Below are 18,777 nucleotides of genomic sequence, written 5' to 3' on the forward strand. Positions count from 1 at the left end.
TTATTTATTAAATCCAGGCAATTGGTTGATGAAAAATTGATTCAAATTAAGATACAATTTATACAAAACGAAATTCACTTTAAAGAAAGGCTTTCTACAAAACAAAACTTAATGAAGTGGTCAAAATCATGTCTGACCCTCCATGTCTCCCAATATATTGTGCATCCTATCTTACTCATGCTGTTCACTTTTCATAATAAACATAGATGAAAAAAACCCCCACTATATTTGAACAAATATGAAACTAAAAGCGCTTATTTAATGGCTACAACATATAGTAGGCCTACAGACTCTATTTGTACAAATTGCTGCACATTCATTTAAAGGGGTGATAAAACATGATTTCACTTTTTCTAACTTTAGCTAGTGTGTAATGTTGCTGTTTGAGCATAAACAACATCGGCAAAGTTACAGCGTTTAAAGTTTAAAGCAAAAGGATATTTGCTTTTAAAGAAATCAATTTCTAAGTACTACAGCAAAGGGATCAATGGTTAAAATTTATTTTTAACTCGGCCCCTCCAACTTTAAGAACAGAAGCTGTTGTTTACGGCCCACAACCTGCAAGTATGATTTATTTTTCGTCTATGTGTTGTCCTGTAATAGTTCGTATTGTTTTTTTGTTTTTGTTTTTGTTTTTTATTGCAAATTAACAAAACAGTAACACATACAAGGTAAGAAATCAGTGACACACATATACAATACAGAAGAGAGAAAAAGCACAAAAACAAAACAAAAACAACGAGATACAAAACAGCCCAACACAGTCATCGACAAAGTGGTGTATGTAGGCACACGAGATCCTTTCTGTGACGCAAGTATAGATATGGGTAATCCGGTAGTATCAGTATAGTTCTAATGAAGGTAATAATCACCCCAACAATCACAACAACAACAGCAATATATTAATATTAGTGGTGATCAATCATAATATTCACAATGATAATATGCATGACAACAATAGGAGCATTAGCTCTAGCAATCTCTACAACAATAGTGATAATAGTACTAATAATAATAATAATACATTTAGGTCAGTCAATAATATCACCGTACCTGCTCTAAACTCTAGGTCAGGGGGCTGATCCACAGCCAGTGAGCACAAACAACAGTCTTTTTTCTTTTTTTCTCCTTCCTTCCATGGCTTGGATCAAGGTGTGCACTGGTTAGCTCCCCAGCCAGAGACACCACATCCAACCCAGGTATCAATTCAATACAATTATTTAACATGAGGGAGGGATTTGGCCAGAGGCAGTGAAAGGGAAGGGGCTGTCAGTCCAACCACTGAGTCTGTAATGATTATGCCAACAACATATGCCAGTTGCACCCACCAACAGCACTTAGAATAGACGCCCGACCCAGACCATTTCTATTTTAAAGAAAATTTTATAAATATTTATACATAATATTTTCTGAATTGTTATTTATATAGGAAGAGAGAGGAAGGGAAGACTAATAATTCTATAATAAATAATAATTCTATAATAGTTCGTATTGTTAATTGTACGTTGTAGCAAGGAAGTAAACAAATGACAACGCTGTTTGGCTCTGCTGGTTTGTTAAATGCTCATTCATACTTAACGTTATCCGACAAACACCTAACGTTACAAACTTTTTTTTAATCTCAACAGCGAACTTGGAATTAGCGTAAATTATTCTTTGATAAGAGCTTTTATGTTTATCTACATGCTTGTTTATCTACAGGCATGCTAAACATGGTTCTGTGTTTGATTTGGCTACTGTAGTAAAGCCAATGTTTAGTGTCCGGTTTGGGTTAATAGTTCTGGCGACAGATATTTGGATACAATCGTTCTAAAAATACAAAAGTAACGTGCCATACAGTCAGTAACGACCGCTATAGATCCGCAGTCTTTACTCAAAAAAATCCCTTTGAGGACTGTAGTATACTTTGTTAGAACGATTATATGAAATTCTTGTTTATGAAGCTTATTTTTTGTGGTCTAATGATTATTATCCAGTAATTAATTTTTTTGTACTCTTTTACATGTCAAATGTATGTTAAATTGTTAATGCTCAAATTGGTATGGTTTTATTGACGCCATTGTTTATAATACACCAAAGCACAAACTACCGGTAAAGGTAGTTTTTCCGAAAAACATGCACTAGTCGGTTGGCGAATCACAACACACTGGGCCAGCTAACCAATCTGAGCCCATTGCGTATTTTTGAGGGACTGGATTCATAAAACCCGGAAACCATCAGACCGTTTTTACAAGGAGGGACAGAGCAGTGTAGAATAAAGGTAAAATATATGAAAAATAATGCAATTTTTTACAAACTAAGCATGAACACATGTTACAGTGCACCCCACAAACACAATCAAGCCTTCGAAAAAATTTGTTTTACCACCCCTTTAATCAAGTTTACGGATAATTGTGCGTGTATTTATTAATCATTATGATACTAAAATCATAACAAAGTAGGCTATACAATGTACAAAAAATCAGATGAGCCCAGAATAAGAACGCAACATATTTAATTACACGTTAAGCATTTTCCTCCCATAGAAAACCATTATAAGAACACTTAATGTGGCCTAATGCAGATTAGAATGTCCCCTTATTATGTCGAAATAACAAGTTATTATGTCGAAATAACAGATATTATGTCGAAATACCGACTTATGTCTAAATTCCGACTTATGTCGAAATAACGACTTATGTCGAAATAACGACTTATGTCGAAATAACGACTTATGTCGAAATAACGAGATGTCGAAATAACAAGATATTATGTCGAAATAACGAGATATTATGTTGATATAATGACTTAATATCTCGAAATAACAAGTTTTTTTTTTTCACCATGCGGTTCCACCATGTGGAATACAGCCTGAATATAATTGCTTCCAGAAATAATTTTCGGGGGTGCTATCGGGGTGCTTTGGTCTTTCTTGGGGGTGCTGAAGACCCTGCTAACCCCTCCCTATAGCGCCGCCCATGGTTTTCTGATAAATTGTATTTTAAATTCTGCTCTTTATGATCCTGACAAATGAACATTTTCCAGCTAGAAACGCAGGGTATAAGGGTTCAGTGAAAGTGGTCTGGACTCTGTGAAGGAGAGTCATTGTGTCAGAGACGCTGTAGAAGGACAGAGTTCCTGCTCTGTGATCCAGATACACTCCTATAGTTCTAGAGGAGCAGACAGAGGGAATTGAGACTTGCTTATTATTATGTATGAAATAGACATTCTCTTGAGAGCGGAACAATCTCCAGGATTTTTTGTTGTAGCCAAGTTTACAGCCATCACTGTTTCCTTTACGACCAATTCCTTTGTAACAAACTGATACAATCCAAACGTTCCCTCTGCACTCGACCTCCCAGTAACAGCGACCGCACAAACCCTCTCTAGACAAGACGTAATGAAACACATCAAATCGCTCTGGGTGATCAGGATATTGCTGGACTTTATCTGAAAATGATATTTTTCTGTTCTCTTCAGAGAGTTTGATGTTTTTATGCGCTGTGTTTAGATCCAGCTGCAGTTCACAGAAATCTGAGGAGAGAGACACACACACACACACACACACACACACACACACACACACACACACACACACACACACACACACACACACACACACACACACACACACACACACACACACACACACACACACAAACACACACACACACACACACACAGAATTATTAAAATGTATTTGTTCTGCCTCAGTTTACTTGTCACTTGTATTGTTTTGTATAGTTGTTTTAGTTATGGCGCCCCCTGTGGTAGTTCTCCAGAAATATAAGTGATCACATTTCATGCAGTCAGCTTCTCCTCGATCTTTGGATGCCATCCATAGTTTTGCATTTGTAAAAGCATCATCTGTAAGTTAATTATTCATTACATAATGCTTGATTTATATATATTTTGCATATATTTGTTATAACTTTATTTGTGTTATTTTTGTGATAGCCTTTAGCTATTAGCCTTTCTTTGATATAGCATTCAATGTGTTGATTCCATTCTACTTTAATGTGATAACTTCACTATATGAGTCAATATCTGTATGTGTTGCTATTTTCTTTGTTATCTGATAATTCCATTTAAGTAAATTGATGACACTGATTTCATTTGGGGTATTTTCAGATAAGAGTTTCAGAACTACATGAATGTTCTTAAGTCATTGTATTTGTAGTAGCCATTTATACATTCACCTTTTCTGGATACGTAAACATTGCTATTACTTATTCTAGCCACTTGGTGGGAGTGTTGCACTGGGTGTGACACGTTACGTATATTTACAGGTGTGGCAATCAGTTAGGAAAATGTGTGGATGGCGGGGAACACACGCTTACCGTAGCCTTGAGCACCCACTTTACCAACAGCTCGACAATACAATATAGGCTACAATACTCTGATACAATATACCAGAGATCAACTGTTACAATGGAATATGCAGAATTGAATCACTGGATTTACAGTTGGATCTTCAGTATCCCGATTGCATTCATCGAAGGGAATATATTAAACCTGCGACTGGAGATAACTCAAGTAAAGCTAAGAAAAGGAAGCATGGGAAAAAAGGAGCATTCAGACTGCGACTAAGGAAGTATTCCCCTGCCTTCTTTGGTTATGGGAAATGTTCAGTCCTTAGGGAATAAACTTGATGAGCTACAAGGGAATGTTCGTTTCCTTCGGGATATAGAGACAGTTGCGTCATGGCATTTACAGAGTCTTGGCTTATCGAGCAAGACTTGGACAGCAAGTCTGTTTATTGATGGATTCGTACTCCATTTCGTCTGGATCGGAAAGCAGGCGCAACAGGTAGCCTAAATCACGTGGAGGTGGCGTGTGTCTATGGCCTCGTTCACACTGCAGGGGCTTAATGCTGAATTCCGATTTTCTGAAAAAATCAGATTTTTTTGCAAGGCCGTTCACATTTCGAATTAAATGCGACCTTTTGTGATCTCCTGTGTCAACGTGAACGTGAAATGACCCAGAAGTGACCCGCATGCGCAGAAGAGTACTCAACGGTCAACGACGTCACTTGTTGTTTGCGGAAGTAGCTAAACATGGTCTGAATAGAGCTGTCCCCCCAAATATTAATTAAATCAGAAACCTCGCTTCCCTTCCATTGACTGGTCTCAGCATCGTCCGCCATAGTTGTTGTTTATCTTCTCATTCCCGCCTACTTCAACATAGAATTATGACGTTTGTCACATATCAATGACGTGGGGGTCGGATACATGTGACCTGGCCGTTCAGATTGAAGTCGCATTTCAAAAGATCGGATACGTATCGGATTTGGACCACATACCCAAGTGGCCTGGGTCGCATTTGAAAAGATCAGATCTGTGTCGTTCAGACTGTCATGAAAAGATCAGATACAGGTCGCATAGGGGCAAAAAAAAAAAGTCAACAAGCGCTACTGTAGCTCTGCGACTATAGAGAAACACTCTGTATGCCTGATGTTGAACTGTTATCGGTATCGCTCCGTCCATTCTATCTGCCTCGTGAATTCCTGGAAATTTTCATAACAATTGTGTACATTCATCCTAAAGCAAATCATGGTACGGCAACTAGTATTTTATTTGATGTGGTGCAAAAACTTCAGAACATCTCACCCGAAGCGCCCAATCTTATTCTTGGAGATTTTAATCATGCGTCTCTAAAAAAGTCTCTGACAAATTTTTATCAATATGTAACTTGTCCAACCAGGCAGAATAAGACGTTGGACCTCTGTTATGGGACTGTCAAGGGAGCATAAATCAGTACCCTTGCATGCTTTAGGTTCTGCTGACCACAATTGTGTACTGCTTCTCCCTACATATAAATATGTCCTTAGAAGAGAAATTCAGACCAAAGAGGTTAAAATCTGATCTGAATAATCTATTGCTTGCCTTCAGGGCTGCTTTGACTCCACCGATTGGGAGATGTTTAAAGACTCTTGTAAGGACATTGATGAACTCACTGATGTAGTCTGCTCTTATTTTACTTTTTGTGAGAGTATGATTATTACTTCCAAAAAGATTAAGGTTTTTCCTAATAATAAACCTTGGATGTCTAAAGCAGTTAAATTAAGTTAAGTTTAGTTAAAATAGTGAGCTTGCCTATGCTCTTAATAATTTTTATTTGAGATTTGATCAGTTTGATTTTAAGGATGAAGTTGATGAATTAAGATGTAAATTTAAAGATAATCATCATTTCATCCTGGATCAGAGAGTTAAATAAGAGTCCTGGTCCAGACAATATTTGTGGCAAACTACTGAAATACTGTGCAGGACAATTAAGTTCTATCTTTTATGATATTTTTAATATGTCTTTATACCTACAACATGTACCTAGCCTGTGGAAGCAGGCTGTTAATATCCCGGTCCTTAAAAATAATAGTCCCAAGGTTTTAAATAATCTCAGGCCAGTTGCCCTCACTTCTCTTGTAATGAAATCTTCTGAAAAGCTTGTGAAGACGGAGATTGTGAGGCAAACTGAGCAAGCTCTAGACCCTATGCAGTTTGCTTATAGGGCACATAGAGGAGTTGAGGATGCTACAATTACTCTACTTAATCTTTTGTTTAAGCACTTAGAAGGGAGAAAGACTCATGCTAGACTGTTGTTTATTGATTTTTCCTCAGCTTTTAATACTATCCAACCTCACATTTTAGCCACGAGACTAAAAGAGCATTTTGATCTGAGCAAAATTTGGTGGGTTGGATATTGGATTTTTTTGACAAACAGATCACAGAGGATGAAAGTAAATGGCATTTTGTCAAATTTACTATGTACATCTACCGGCTCAACCCAGGGCTGTGTTCTCTCACCCTTATTTTATATTTTGTACACTAACATGTGCCAAAGCAGGTATGCAAATAAGACTGTATTGAAATTTGCTGATGACACAGTTATTGTGAGTCTGCTAAGTGACGGTGAGTGCGGTCATGGTCCTATTATTGAAGAGTTTGTCACCTGGTGTGACAAATCTTATTTGGAGTTAAACATAGCAAAAACAAAAGACATGATTATAGATTTTAGAAACGGTGCTTCACGTTATGACACTACGATCATTAAAGACCAGGCGGTGGATTGTGTAAAAAGCTACAAATTGAGCGTCAGCGTCAGTTCTGGCAGGCCAAGTAGTCAAGATGCTGCTAACGCTATTGGCCAACAACATCGTCTCATCAGCGATCTGCTCAGCTGAGCTGCATCAGCGCATCAGCTGTTCATCTCCCCTCGCTGCTAATGATTACGCTCAAATCAGGGCGCCCTATTTAAACAGATTCAGTTCGCTCCTAACTGCTTGCTGCTCGCTCTCTGCAACCCACCACCTCCCCAGCTCCTCCTTGTCGTGTATAACGTGGCATTTGCTATTCTGTCATCGTTGCTGCTCTGTTCATATGGGGAATAGTTCTGCTCTCCCAGTGCTAAACTGTGAGCGTTCCCTAATGCTGCTGCTGTCCTCTGACTCTCTGCTATTTCATGGTGCTCATGAAAGGTCAGAGGACTCCCTGAACAGAGCCATACCGCCAAATTTTAATTATCAACTTGAATTGCAATTTATTCAATACAAATTTCCTAATAATTTTTATTGTCATGTGTGTTCTTGACTTAATGGACCTGACAGAAATATCTTGGGACAGTCATAGACTCTAAATTGACTTTTGAAAAGAACTGTGAGTCTGTATGTAAAAAGGGAAATCAGCCTCTGTTTTGCCTCAGAAAGCTGTCCAGATTTCACATTGATAAATCTATGATGACACTTTTCTACCAGGCCTTTATTGAATCAGTCTTGTCATTCTCCCTTGTATCTTGGATTGGTAATTTGTCTTTGAAGAAAATAAATTATTTGAACCAAATTGTTAGGTGGGCTAGTAAGATTATAGGTGAATCTCAACCCAACCTTGTAGGTCTTTATTCCAATCAGCTATACACCATAAGGCGAGTTTTATTATTGGAGACTGTTCCCATCCTTTACATGCTGAGTTTCAGCTCCTCCGCTCTGGATGTCGGTTTGTGGTCCCTAGGTGGAGAACCAAACGATATAGGAATATTTTTGTACCCGCAGACATAGAATTAATAAATAAAAATAGCAGGAGATGACACTCTTTGCTATGCATGGCACTTTATGTATTTTAGGCAGGTGGGCGGGCAGGTGGGTGGGGGTGGATGTGTGGAGGCACATTGTCATGATCTTTCTTAGAAGTTTTTATGCTTTGGATATTTTGTAAATGTTCTATGTTTATTGTTTGTTTTGATGTTTTTTGTCTTATGTATGGATTGCTGAATCTCCTGTCTGCACATCATAGCACTTTATACCTTAGCACTGGAGGAAGTACCATTTGATATAAATTTATTCTTTTTTACCTAAATAATACAAGGGAACACCACCCAAAGAGAGCTAATGTTTGGACTCAGGATTTTTCTGCTACGCGTTGAGAACACCATGCCATCTATGCCGAGGCTTAGGCCTTTACAGTATTATTGTTCTGATTATTGTTTATTTGCTGTTATTTACAATTTTACTCCTAATTCATAATGTACCTGGCATCTTATTAAACGCCAAAGACTAAGATGAATCCTGACTCATCTGTACTTTATGGATGGAGTTTGGCTGGCTGTTAAATTGAATCTGTACATGCAAGGAGAACGGTACAGTAATATTATATTCTTTATTTTAACTATGCACTTTTAACTGATATTCACCAATTAATATGTATAGTATTTGTGTTCAAAAAACAGCTCAACTTACATTGCCAAAATGTATTTGGAGTCTTTGGTTCTGGAGTCTGTGCAACATGAACATTTGACACTAAAAAGACAAGAAGAAACTCAGCTATAAAGTCAATATTTAGGTGTAATCATACATAGTATGAATGACACGTTTTATATTCCAAGGAAAATAAGCATTCAGACCTTCTTGTGATATTTTGGCTGTTTGCTGATGACAGACGTCCTCCAAAACCTCTCTGAATGTTGAGATTGAAATGTCTTTAAAAGACAGATGAGTTTGTTGAATGAAGCTGGGAACGTCTTCAAATGTGGGTAAAACACACACAGACTGACAGCTCTGAAATGAGAATAATAATTCAGACTTAAAGGCACAGTATGCAAGTTTCGCCACTAGAGGTCGCTTATTCAAAACAATAATAAAAGTGTGAAAGAGTGTGGAATCATGGGAGTTGTCGTCTTCACCTCCACAGCCGTGAATCTGATGGGAGTCCTGATTCTGGCAGAAATCATGTTCATGGATGAGCGGATGTATTAATTTTATTAATGTTACAGTGGTATGAAGCAGAGCGGGGCCGAAAGCCGCAGGACATTTTACTTTGCCGTTTTTATTATGCTTATTACGCCGCAGTCGGCTGCTTCAGCTCCTTTCTTTTTGTTGTTTGTTTATTTTATGATTAAAATTGTGTTTAACGTCTGCCTCCTTGCTTGAACTTTGTTGCAGATACAGTTGATCACTTAAATTCACATTATTTTATTTGATCCTAATGAAACAGTCGAAAGTATTGAATTACTACTCAAACAGGTCACCTTATTTGAAGAATTAAAATAGTGGATCTGGATTACTCGATTAATCGATGGCATAATCTGTAGAATACTCGATACTAAAATAATCAATAGCTACAGCCCTATTACCTTCAGACACTGGATCTGATCATCAGTAATCAGAAGTTTGTCAATCTCTGCTTGTGTTTTTCTGAGTTCTGTCAGCTCTTGATCCAGATGTTTGAGAAGTTCCTCTGCTCGATCTATCTCAGTCTTCTCCTGAGCTCTGATCTGCTCTTTAATCTCAGAGCGTTTCTTCTCAAGAGAGCAGATGAGCTCAGTGAAGACCTTCTCAATGTCCTCCATGCTCTCTAGAGCTGAACTCTGATGGAGACACAAAGATCTGATCATGGAGATTGTTGTGACTAAAGTTGGTGCAATAGTCAAAATAATGGAATTTCGTTTTCTTTTTGTCAAATTCTCTAAATGTACAAGCAGTCAAATTAAACTGTATCTGTTCCAAACAATGCACAGTATACAGTAGACAGTAAATTAGTGGCTGTCAAGCTTTAAAAAAATACCAAAGTTTCAATAAGAACACCATGAATTGTATGTCACTTTTATAGCATATTTTTTAATCAATATTTGGAGCTAAACACTAAACAGCTATTGGTCACATCTACATTTATTAAATTCAAAATATTAACTTCTGTGTGTCAAAAAAACTTTAAAACTAAAGAACACATAAAGAAACATACTTTAAGATGCTTCAGAGCTTCACTGAGTTCCTGCTGACCTCTCTCTCGCTCCTGGATAAACTTCTGACACGACACCCTTTTCTCCTTTAACTCTTTCTGAGGATGTTAACATAAAAAAATAAGCAAAAATAGACAAAATATGGTAAAGGTGTGTAACAAGGTTAATCGAAATTACAGCCAATAAAATGAAATATAATAATAATAATATTAAAATAGTTTATGCAGGTTGTTGATATTACCTTTTTACTAGTCCATTCTGAATCCACAGACACCACACTGTGTCCTTTATGATTGTCAGTACACAAACAACAAATACACTGATGATCATCCTGACAGTAAATCTCCAGAGGTTTCCCATGACTGAGACAGATGTTCTCCTGAATGTGTCTGGAAGCTTCGACTAGTTTGTGCTTCATAAACGCAGGAGATTGATAGTGAGAATGCAGGTGAGTTTGACAGAAGGAGGCCAAGCACTGCAGACAGGACTTTACAGCTCTGTTCTTCTCTGTAGTGCAAACATCACACTCCACAGCAGCCGTTTGTAGGGACGTCTTCTGCAGCGTCTCCATCATCTCAGCTATCAGAGTGTTCTTCTTCAGTAGAGGTCTCTGACTGAAGCTCTCTCTGCATTGGGGACAGCGGTACGGCGGCCCCTGCTCCTTCTGGCCCCAGCAGTCAGTAATACAGCTCATACAGTAACTGTGTCCACAGGGAATCGTCACCGGCTCCTTCAGAGGATCCAAACAGACTGGACAGCTGAACTGATCCACATACTGACTCGCTGCAGATTCAGACATTTCTTTGCCGTGTTCAAAGATGAACAGATTCTCAGACTCTGTAATAAAGGCTGTTTTGCCAAGAAAAGCAAAAAATGTGTCAAATGCTTGGGTGAAAGTATGGATACTGTCAAGATTTTACACAGTCCAAGTATCTAACCAAAAAAGTTGTTTGAGAGAAGCTTAAAGAGTATCTAAGCACTAAAACAACTTTTTTTTAGTTAATGATCTGTAAGAATGGAGCCTCCATAAATGCTGTTCATTGATTCAAGTACATTTTGTGACATTTGGGTATAAAGTGTTTCAATTTTCAAATATATGGTGTTAAACGTCTGAGTGCTGCCCTCTTCAGGTTAAACAAAAAGCTCCTGAAGTAGGGGTACTCTGTGACGTAGGGGTACTCTGTGACGGTACTCTGTCACGCCAGAGTACCGTCGGCAATATAGGGTTTATATGTGATAAATGCAAGGAGACAGTCAGGCTGACGGAGAAGATTTCAGAATTAGAGACACGGATCCAAACTTTAATTGAGGATAGTAAGTGTGCAAGAGCTTTAGATACTATTTTGGATGCGCCTAGCATAGTGAACTATTTACATGATTCGGTTCCGGCTGAATTATTGCCTGTGCAGCAAGGATCAAAAAACCACTCTTCCGTTCCGATTACCATAACAAAATCGATTTGCCCCGCTCAGTGAAACACCCACTGAGAATTCTGTTGATTGTGCCCTGGTAATTGGTGATTCGATCACACGGAACCTGAAAATAGAGACACCAGCCAACATAGTCACATGTTTGCCGGGAGCCAGAGCGCCTGAAATCAAAGCAAATTTAAAAGTGCTGGCTAATGCTAATCGTAAATTCTCTAAGATTGTTATTCACGTCGGCACTAATGATGTTCGACTCCGCCAGTCGGAGATCACCAAAATTATTATTAAAGAGGTGCTTGAACTCGCAAGTACGATGTCAGGCACTGTAATTTGCTCTGGCCCCCTTCCTGTTCGAAGGAGTGATGAGATAGTTAGCAGATTGTCATCACTCAATGGCTGGCTGTCTAAGTGGTGTCCGCAAAATAATATAGAATTCATAGACAATTGGAAAAGTTTTTGGGGCAAACCTGACCTGTTGAAAAGAGATGGTATTCATCCCTCCTGGGATGGTGCTGCTCTTCTCTCTAGTAATTTGGCTCATAGTCTTAGAGATAAAACATGACAATCTGGGGCTCAGATCAGGAAGCAGACAAACTGGCTAAACCGACCGTCTGCTAGCGGCCTCGCGTTACCAAGGTCAGATAAATCCCATCACATAGAGCCTCTTTCACCTAGATATCATCATATAGAGACTGTGTCTGTTCCCCGAATTTGGAAATCCAAAAAACGTCCAAACCCATCTAAGGTTAAAAATGTAATTGATGTTCAACAAATAAAAAACAGATATAATACAGATGAGCAAACGATAAAGCTTGGGTTGCTGAATATTCGATCCCTTACTTCAAAATCGCTCATAGTTAATGATATGATTTCAGATTATAACCTAGATGTGCTGTGTATGACAGAAACCTGGCTAAAACCAGACGATTACATTACTTTAAATGAGTCCACCCCCCATGATTACTGTTATAAACATGAACCTCGCCTGAAAGGCAAAGGGGGAGGTGTTGCTGTAATTTATAGTAATATTTTCAAAACCACTATGAAATCTAGTTTTAAATATACTTCTTTTGAAGTGTTGGTGCTTAATGTAAAAATATATAATGTAAACGATAAATCACGTTTGAGAATTCTGCTGGCAACTGTATACAGGCCACCAGGGCACCATAAAGATTTTATCAAAGAATTTGCTGACTTTCTATCAGAATTAGTATTGACTGCAGATAAAGTCCTAATTGTTGGTGATTTTAATATACATGTAGATAATGGAAGAGATGCATTGGGATTGGCATTTAAAGACATTCTTAACTCTATTGGAGTTAGACAACACGTGTCAGGACCTACTCATTGTCGTAATCATACTCTAGATCTAATATTTTCACATGGAATCAATGTTGATGCCGTTGAAATTCTGCAGCAGAGCGGCGATATCTCAGATCATTATCTAGTCTCATGTAAATTACATTTAGCCAAGGCTGCAAAGCCAACTCCGTGTTACAAGTATGTTAGACCTATCAATTCTGCAACTAAAGATTGCTTTATCAATAATCTTCCTAATCAGTTTCATCATCTCAGCATCCCAGATAGCTTAGCAGAACTTGATATTGCAACAGAAACTTTTAACTCTCTCCTTTCCAGCACTTTAGACACAGTTGCTCCGTTGCGCTTAAAGAAGATTAAAGACAGTAGTACAACGCCGTGGTACAACGAGCACACCCGGGCCCTTAAGAGAGCAGCCAGAAAAACGGAGCGCAACTGGAAGAAAACAAAACTAGAGGTATTTCGGATTTCATGGAAGGAGAGCTCGATTGCTTACAGAGAGGCTTTAAAAGCTGCTAGATCTGCTTATTTTTCAACCCTATTAGAAGAAAATAAACATAATCCTAGGTATTTATTTGAAAAAGTGGCTACACTAACGAAAAAGAAAGCTTCAAGCCCAGAAGTTTCCAAGAAACACAGCAGTAATGACTTTATGAACTTCTTCACTTATAAGATTGATAATATTAGGGACAAAATTATAACTATGCAACCGTCTAGTACAGTATCACATCAGGGAGTGCATTGTAGTCTCCCTGAGGTAAAATTTGATTCAATTGTTGCTATAGGAGAGGAAGAATTTTGCAAACTCGTTAATTCATCTAAATCGACAACATGTATGTTAGACCCTATACAGACTAAGCTACTGAAAGAGATGCTTCCAGAAGTCATAGATCCTCTTCTTAACATCATTAATTTTTCTTTGTCTCTAGGATACGTACCAAAACCCTTTAAGCTGGCTATGATTAAACCGCTTGTTAAAAAAACCCAACTTGATCCTACAGAATTAGTCAATTACAGGCCGATCTCAAATCTACCTTTTCTATCAAAGATATTAGAAAAAGCAGTATCCTCACAACTGTGTTCCTTTTAGAAAGGAATGGTATCTGCGGGGATTTTCTGTCAGGATTTAGACCGCACCATAGCACTGAGACGGCTCTCATTAGAGTCACAAATGATTTGCTCTTATCATCCGATCGTGGTTGTATCTCTCTATTAGTGTTACTTGATCTTAGTGCTGCATTTGACACCATTGACCACCACATTCTCTTAAATAGACCAGAAAACTATGTTGGCATTAGTGGAATTGCATTAGCATGGTTTAAATCATATTTATCTGACCGCTATCAGTTTGTAGCAGTAAATGAAGAGATGTCTTATCGATCACTAGTTCTGTATGGCGTACCACAAGGCTCCGTTCTAGGACCACTGCTGTTCACTCTGTACATGCTACCTTTAGGAGATATCATTAGGAAACATGGAATTCGCTTTCACTGTTATGCTGATGATACTCAGCTCTATATTTCTTCAAAACCTAACGAAACTCACCAATTCACAAAATTATCGGAATGCATAGTTGATATAAAAAATTGGATGACTAGTAATTTCCTGCTACTAAATTCTGAATAAACAGAGATTCTAATTATTGGACAAAAAACTTCCACACGTAATAACCTAGAATACTGTCTAACACTTGATGGCTGCCCTGTTAAGTCTTCGTCGTCTTTTAGGAACCTGGGTGTGCTCTTTGATACCAATCTTTCATTTGAAAGTCACGTGTCTAGTGTCTGTAAAACCGCATTTTTCCATCTTAAAAATATATCTAAATTACGTCATATGCTCTCATTGACAAATGCGGAACAACTAGTTAATGCTTTCATGACATCAAGGCTAGATTATTGTAATGCTCTGCTGGGTGGTTGCCCTGAACGCTTAATAAACAAACTACAGCTAGTTCAAAATGCAGCAGCTCGAGTTCTTACCAGAACCAGGAAATATGACCATATTAGCCCGGTTCTGTCAACACTGCATTGGCTCCCTATTAAACATCGTATAAATTTTAAAATATTGCTGATTACTTACAAAGCACTAAATGGTTTAGCTCCGCAGTACTTGAGGGAGCTCTTAACGCATTATAGTCCTTCACGTCTATTGCGATCTCAAAGTTCCGGCCAGTTGATAATACCTAGAATATCAAAATCAACTGCTGGCGTGAGATCCTTTTCCTATTTAGCACCAAAACTTTGAAACAATCTTCCTAACATTGTCCGGGAAGCAGACACAGTCTGTCAGTTCAAAGCTAGACTAAAAACACATCTCTTTGACCTAGCATTCACATAATACATTATCGACTTCTATAATTCAATATTAGGCTGCATAGATTAGGTCAGCCGGAACTGGGAACACTTCCCTTAAATCCTGATGTACTCGTTACATCATAAGAAGAATGGCATAAGGTTTTCCCGCAGCCTGCCGGATCCAGGCCGTTTCCAGATCTGACGAAGGACCTTCGCCTGGACCCGATGACAATGGGTCTGTGCTGGGCTGAAGTGCCAACTAGCCTCTCCCTATGGAGGATCCCTATACCACTCTACAGATAATAGAAAAATTCCGTTGTGGAATTTTTCGGTACTGTATGTACCTACCCGAAGTGATAAAATAAAATAAAATTCTGCATCAAAATTTATAGACATGACAAGTAGTTTGTTTAGGCATGGTTTGTAAGGAATTACAAACCTGCGCACATATATTCAAACGCACATAACTATAGAATCAATTCTTAATGCGCATGTGAACGCCATCAGCGTCTATCACAGGTTCACGTTTAAAGTCTGTTTAGAGAGAACGGTGTCGTCTTAGCGGCCCCTAATTTAATAACAAATGATCATTTAGACAGAAGTGAATCAATCAAAACTAACTTTAGCTGGAAAAAACATTATTCAAGAACCACTATAAAACCAAACCAATCTCTGTTACCTTAAATTCTATGTTTATCTCTGTAAAGCTGCTTTGAAACAATCTACATTGTTAAAAGCGCTATATAAATGAGGATGACTTGACTTGACTTGACGCCCTTGGTGCGAGCTCACCACGCCCTTGGCAGCCCCTGGTATAAAAGCATCTGGTTCCGTCAAAACTACTGTAGCGAGTCAGGAGTTGGAATTACGAGTATTGAAAACGATCAGGATAGCGTATATTAGCATCTAGTTAGCATAGCATTTATAGTTATTTAGATTATTTTGTGTAGCTTAGGTAGTTAATTATCGCCTATCGCTCGAGTGAGCAAACTGCATTTTACGCGGGATTGCTTCTCCAACCCAGTGGAGGTGGAAATGGGCTTCTCCACACAGCTCGCGCTGCCAAACGCTGCTCTTCCTGCATGGACTCCACCACCGCAGCGGCGTCATGATGTGAGTGAGCATATTTTAATCACATTTTATGTTCCTTCCTATTAGACTAAAGTTAACCCTCTGGTGTCGACAAACGCGCCTGCGCGATTTGCTGGATATTTTTTTCACATAGCTGCAAAATATACTGAACGTAATAGTAATAATAATCCTGGAAAAAATTACCTCAAAATGACTGAATATAAGAATAATCGGATGCCGATCGCGATGCGGGAGTTAAGTCCACAGTTTGAGCCAGCGGCTCGAATTGATATGGCTCTGGCCCTGTGTCCACAGACAATTCAACATCCTCCAGTTCAGGTGAAGGTGGGGGAGAAAAGTCCTCGACTTCAAATGACCGCCCTGTTGCAAAGCTACTTGCGTCACTCCAGTCGCTCTCCATTTTAGCGAGTGTGACAGCAGCTGTCACTGCGGGTCTCAGGTGTACGCCCCCCCGCTCAGCCCCGCCCTTGGTTCGTCCCCTCTATCTCTGCTGGGCTCTGCCCACTTTTCCAGCATTTTTCAAATATTGCCAGTGGGTGGAGTCAGGCTCTGACCAGGGGTTTAGTTACCCTTTAACACTCTTGGTCTTGTCATATTTCATAGCTATACCGTGGGTATCTCCCTATAAACACACATTCTCTACCAGGGACAGTGAGCTGCAGTGCCCACAGGTGCACCTGTTGAGACAGAATCATTTGTAATTGTAGAGGGAGACTTGAAATCTCTGTTTTTCGCTTAATTTCGCTTAAACACAGGTTTTAGTATGTTGATAGTTTGTTAGCATTTGCTATGAACATTAGCCTAATTTAGCCATAATGCTAATATTTTACCATTCAGAGACTGGCCCCATTCTCTTGCACAATCACTGAAATTGTAAAGAGTAAAAATTATAATTTTGTAGCATACTTCAGCATGTAATCGAGTTTTTATTAGACAACACAATCCAAAAATAAGTTTCATTTCTTTTAAATTCAAATACTTCCTGGTTTTCAGCACGTAAACAAAAAATGGGCGTGTGTTCTGTGTGAGATAATGAGAGAAAGAAAATGTTTATTTTCCCTATATAATCGACTGGTGTACATTATTGAACTGGTAGCCTACTATTAAACTTACAAGTTTACAATTTTAACAAACAAACAAACAAACAAACAAACAAAAAAGAAAGTATGGATACTGACAAGATTTTACAAAGTCCGAGTATAAAGAAATAGTTTGAGAGAAGCCTAATCACAATTTTAATCACAATGTTTAACATTTTTTAACTGAGGGGAAATAAAGTCTGTTCTCTGCTGATCAACTGCAGGCTGTAAATGCTGTTGTATCTATCAATAGAGTTTAACTTACTTATCCAGAAAAGTCTTAGTCAATCACCACAGAAATAGGTTTGTATTTTTAAAAAATCTTCGAAATCGTAAAGAGCAAAAAGTATAGTTTTGAGGTATGTATTCGAGTATTTCAATTCAATAGTAGCTCACTTATGATTTCATTAGACAGCAAAATACAAAAATAATTGTTTAGCAATGAAGTACAAAGCAAAATTTTGTTTCATCAGGCCTGTTACAAGTTACAGGATTAGAAACTCTGTACACAAATACACACACACAAATACATATTTACACGCTATTTCTTTTTAAAAGCAGACAACATGATAAAGTAATAATTATTGGATATTATGAAGTCCTTACCTGGACAGAAATACAACTCAAATATGAGTTGCGTTAAAGCACAGCAGTGTTGATCTATTAGCTACAGAGGTTGAATCACTTGTGTAGAGGAGAAAAAACAAGTTTAATTTCTCTTGAATTCAAATACTTCCTTGTAGCTGTCATCAGCTGGTTATACAGGTTAAGTTCAGTTCATAATGTCAATTTAATATTAAAATAATTTCTGTTTAAAATTCACATTTTATTTGGTAAGCTGAATATATTTAAGAATATACACGTAACAACAAAGTATGTATAAAGATAAATGCAACATATAATATAGCGGAACTAATATTCTTGTCACAGTGGGGTTGGGTCATTATTAGCGGTACTCTGTTAGCATTAGTGATGCTAATTTCTAATGCTGCTGTTTTTCTAATGCTCCGCTGCTGTTTAGAGCTGTTATAAGGATTTATTAAGTAAAGAAGATCAAGCTGGACGGTTCCTTTTACTCCCCTTGAGTTAATGCGGCCAATGAGGTATGCAAAGTTATTTTAAGGTTTACTATGAGTTTATATTTATATTATTGGATAGGCTAACTACAGCTAATATATTAGCCGAGTTTCACGTGATAATAACGTGATAACATCGTCCATCTGAATGTAAAGTAAGCTACTTATCTGCAAGCTTATCAGCTTCTAGCCGGCAAAGGGATGGTTTTGTAAGTTATTTTGTGTGTGTGAAAGACTTGTTTAATGATTATTCTCTATGAGAATGCTTTGTGTTTTATTAGAC

General features: G+C 38.1%; 1 protein-coding gene across 1 annotated transcript; it reads right to left on the reverse strand.

The window, feature by feature from the left end:
• Positions 1-2,980: 2,980 nt before the first annotated feature.
• LOC143715721 (E3 ubiquitin/ISG15 ligase TRIM25-like) lies at positions 2,981-18,059 on the reverse strand. Its single transcript, XM_077207468.1, has 7 exons — positions 18,025-18,059; positions 10,448-11,055; positions 10,209-10,304; positions 9,601-9,834; positions 8,872-9,025; positions 8,708-8,767; positions 2,981-3,513 (listed from the first exon to the last, which is right to left on the reverse strand). Exons 2-7 carry the CDS (start codon positions 11,003-11,005, stop codon positions 2,981-2,983), a joined length of 1,635 nt encoding a protein of 544 aa, XP_077063583.1. The 5' UTR covers positions 11,006-11,055; positions 18,025-18,059.
• Between the last annotated feature and the right edge of the window lie 718 nt (positions 18,060-18,777).

The sequence above is a fragment of the Siphateles boraxobius genome, unplaced genomic scaffold, assembly GCF_051911475.1.
Source record: "Siphateles boraxobius isolate OS27281-9 unplaced genomic scaffold, OSU_SipBor_1 6, whole genome shotgun sequence".
Taxonomy (NCBI): Eukaryota; Metazoa; Chordata; class Actinopteri; order Cypriniformes; family Leuciscidae; genus Siphateles; species Siphateles boraxobius.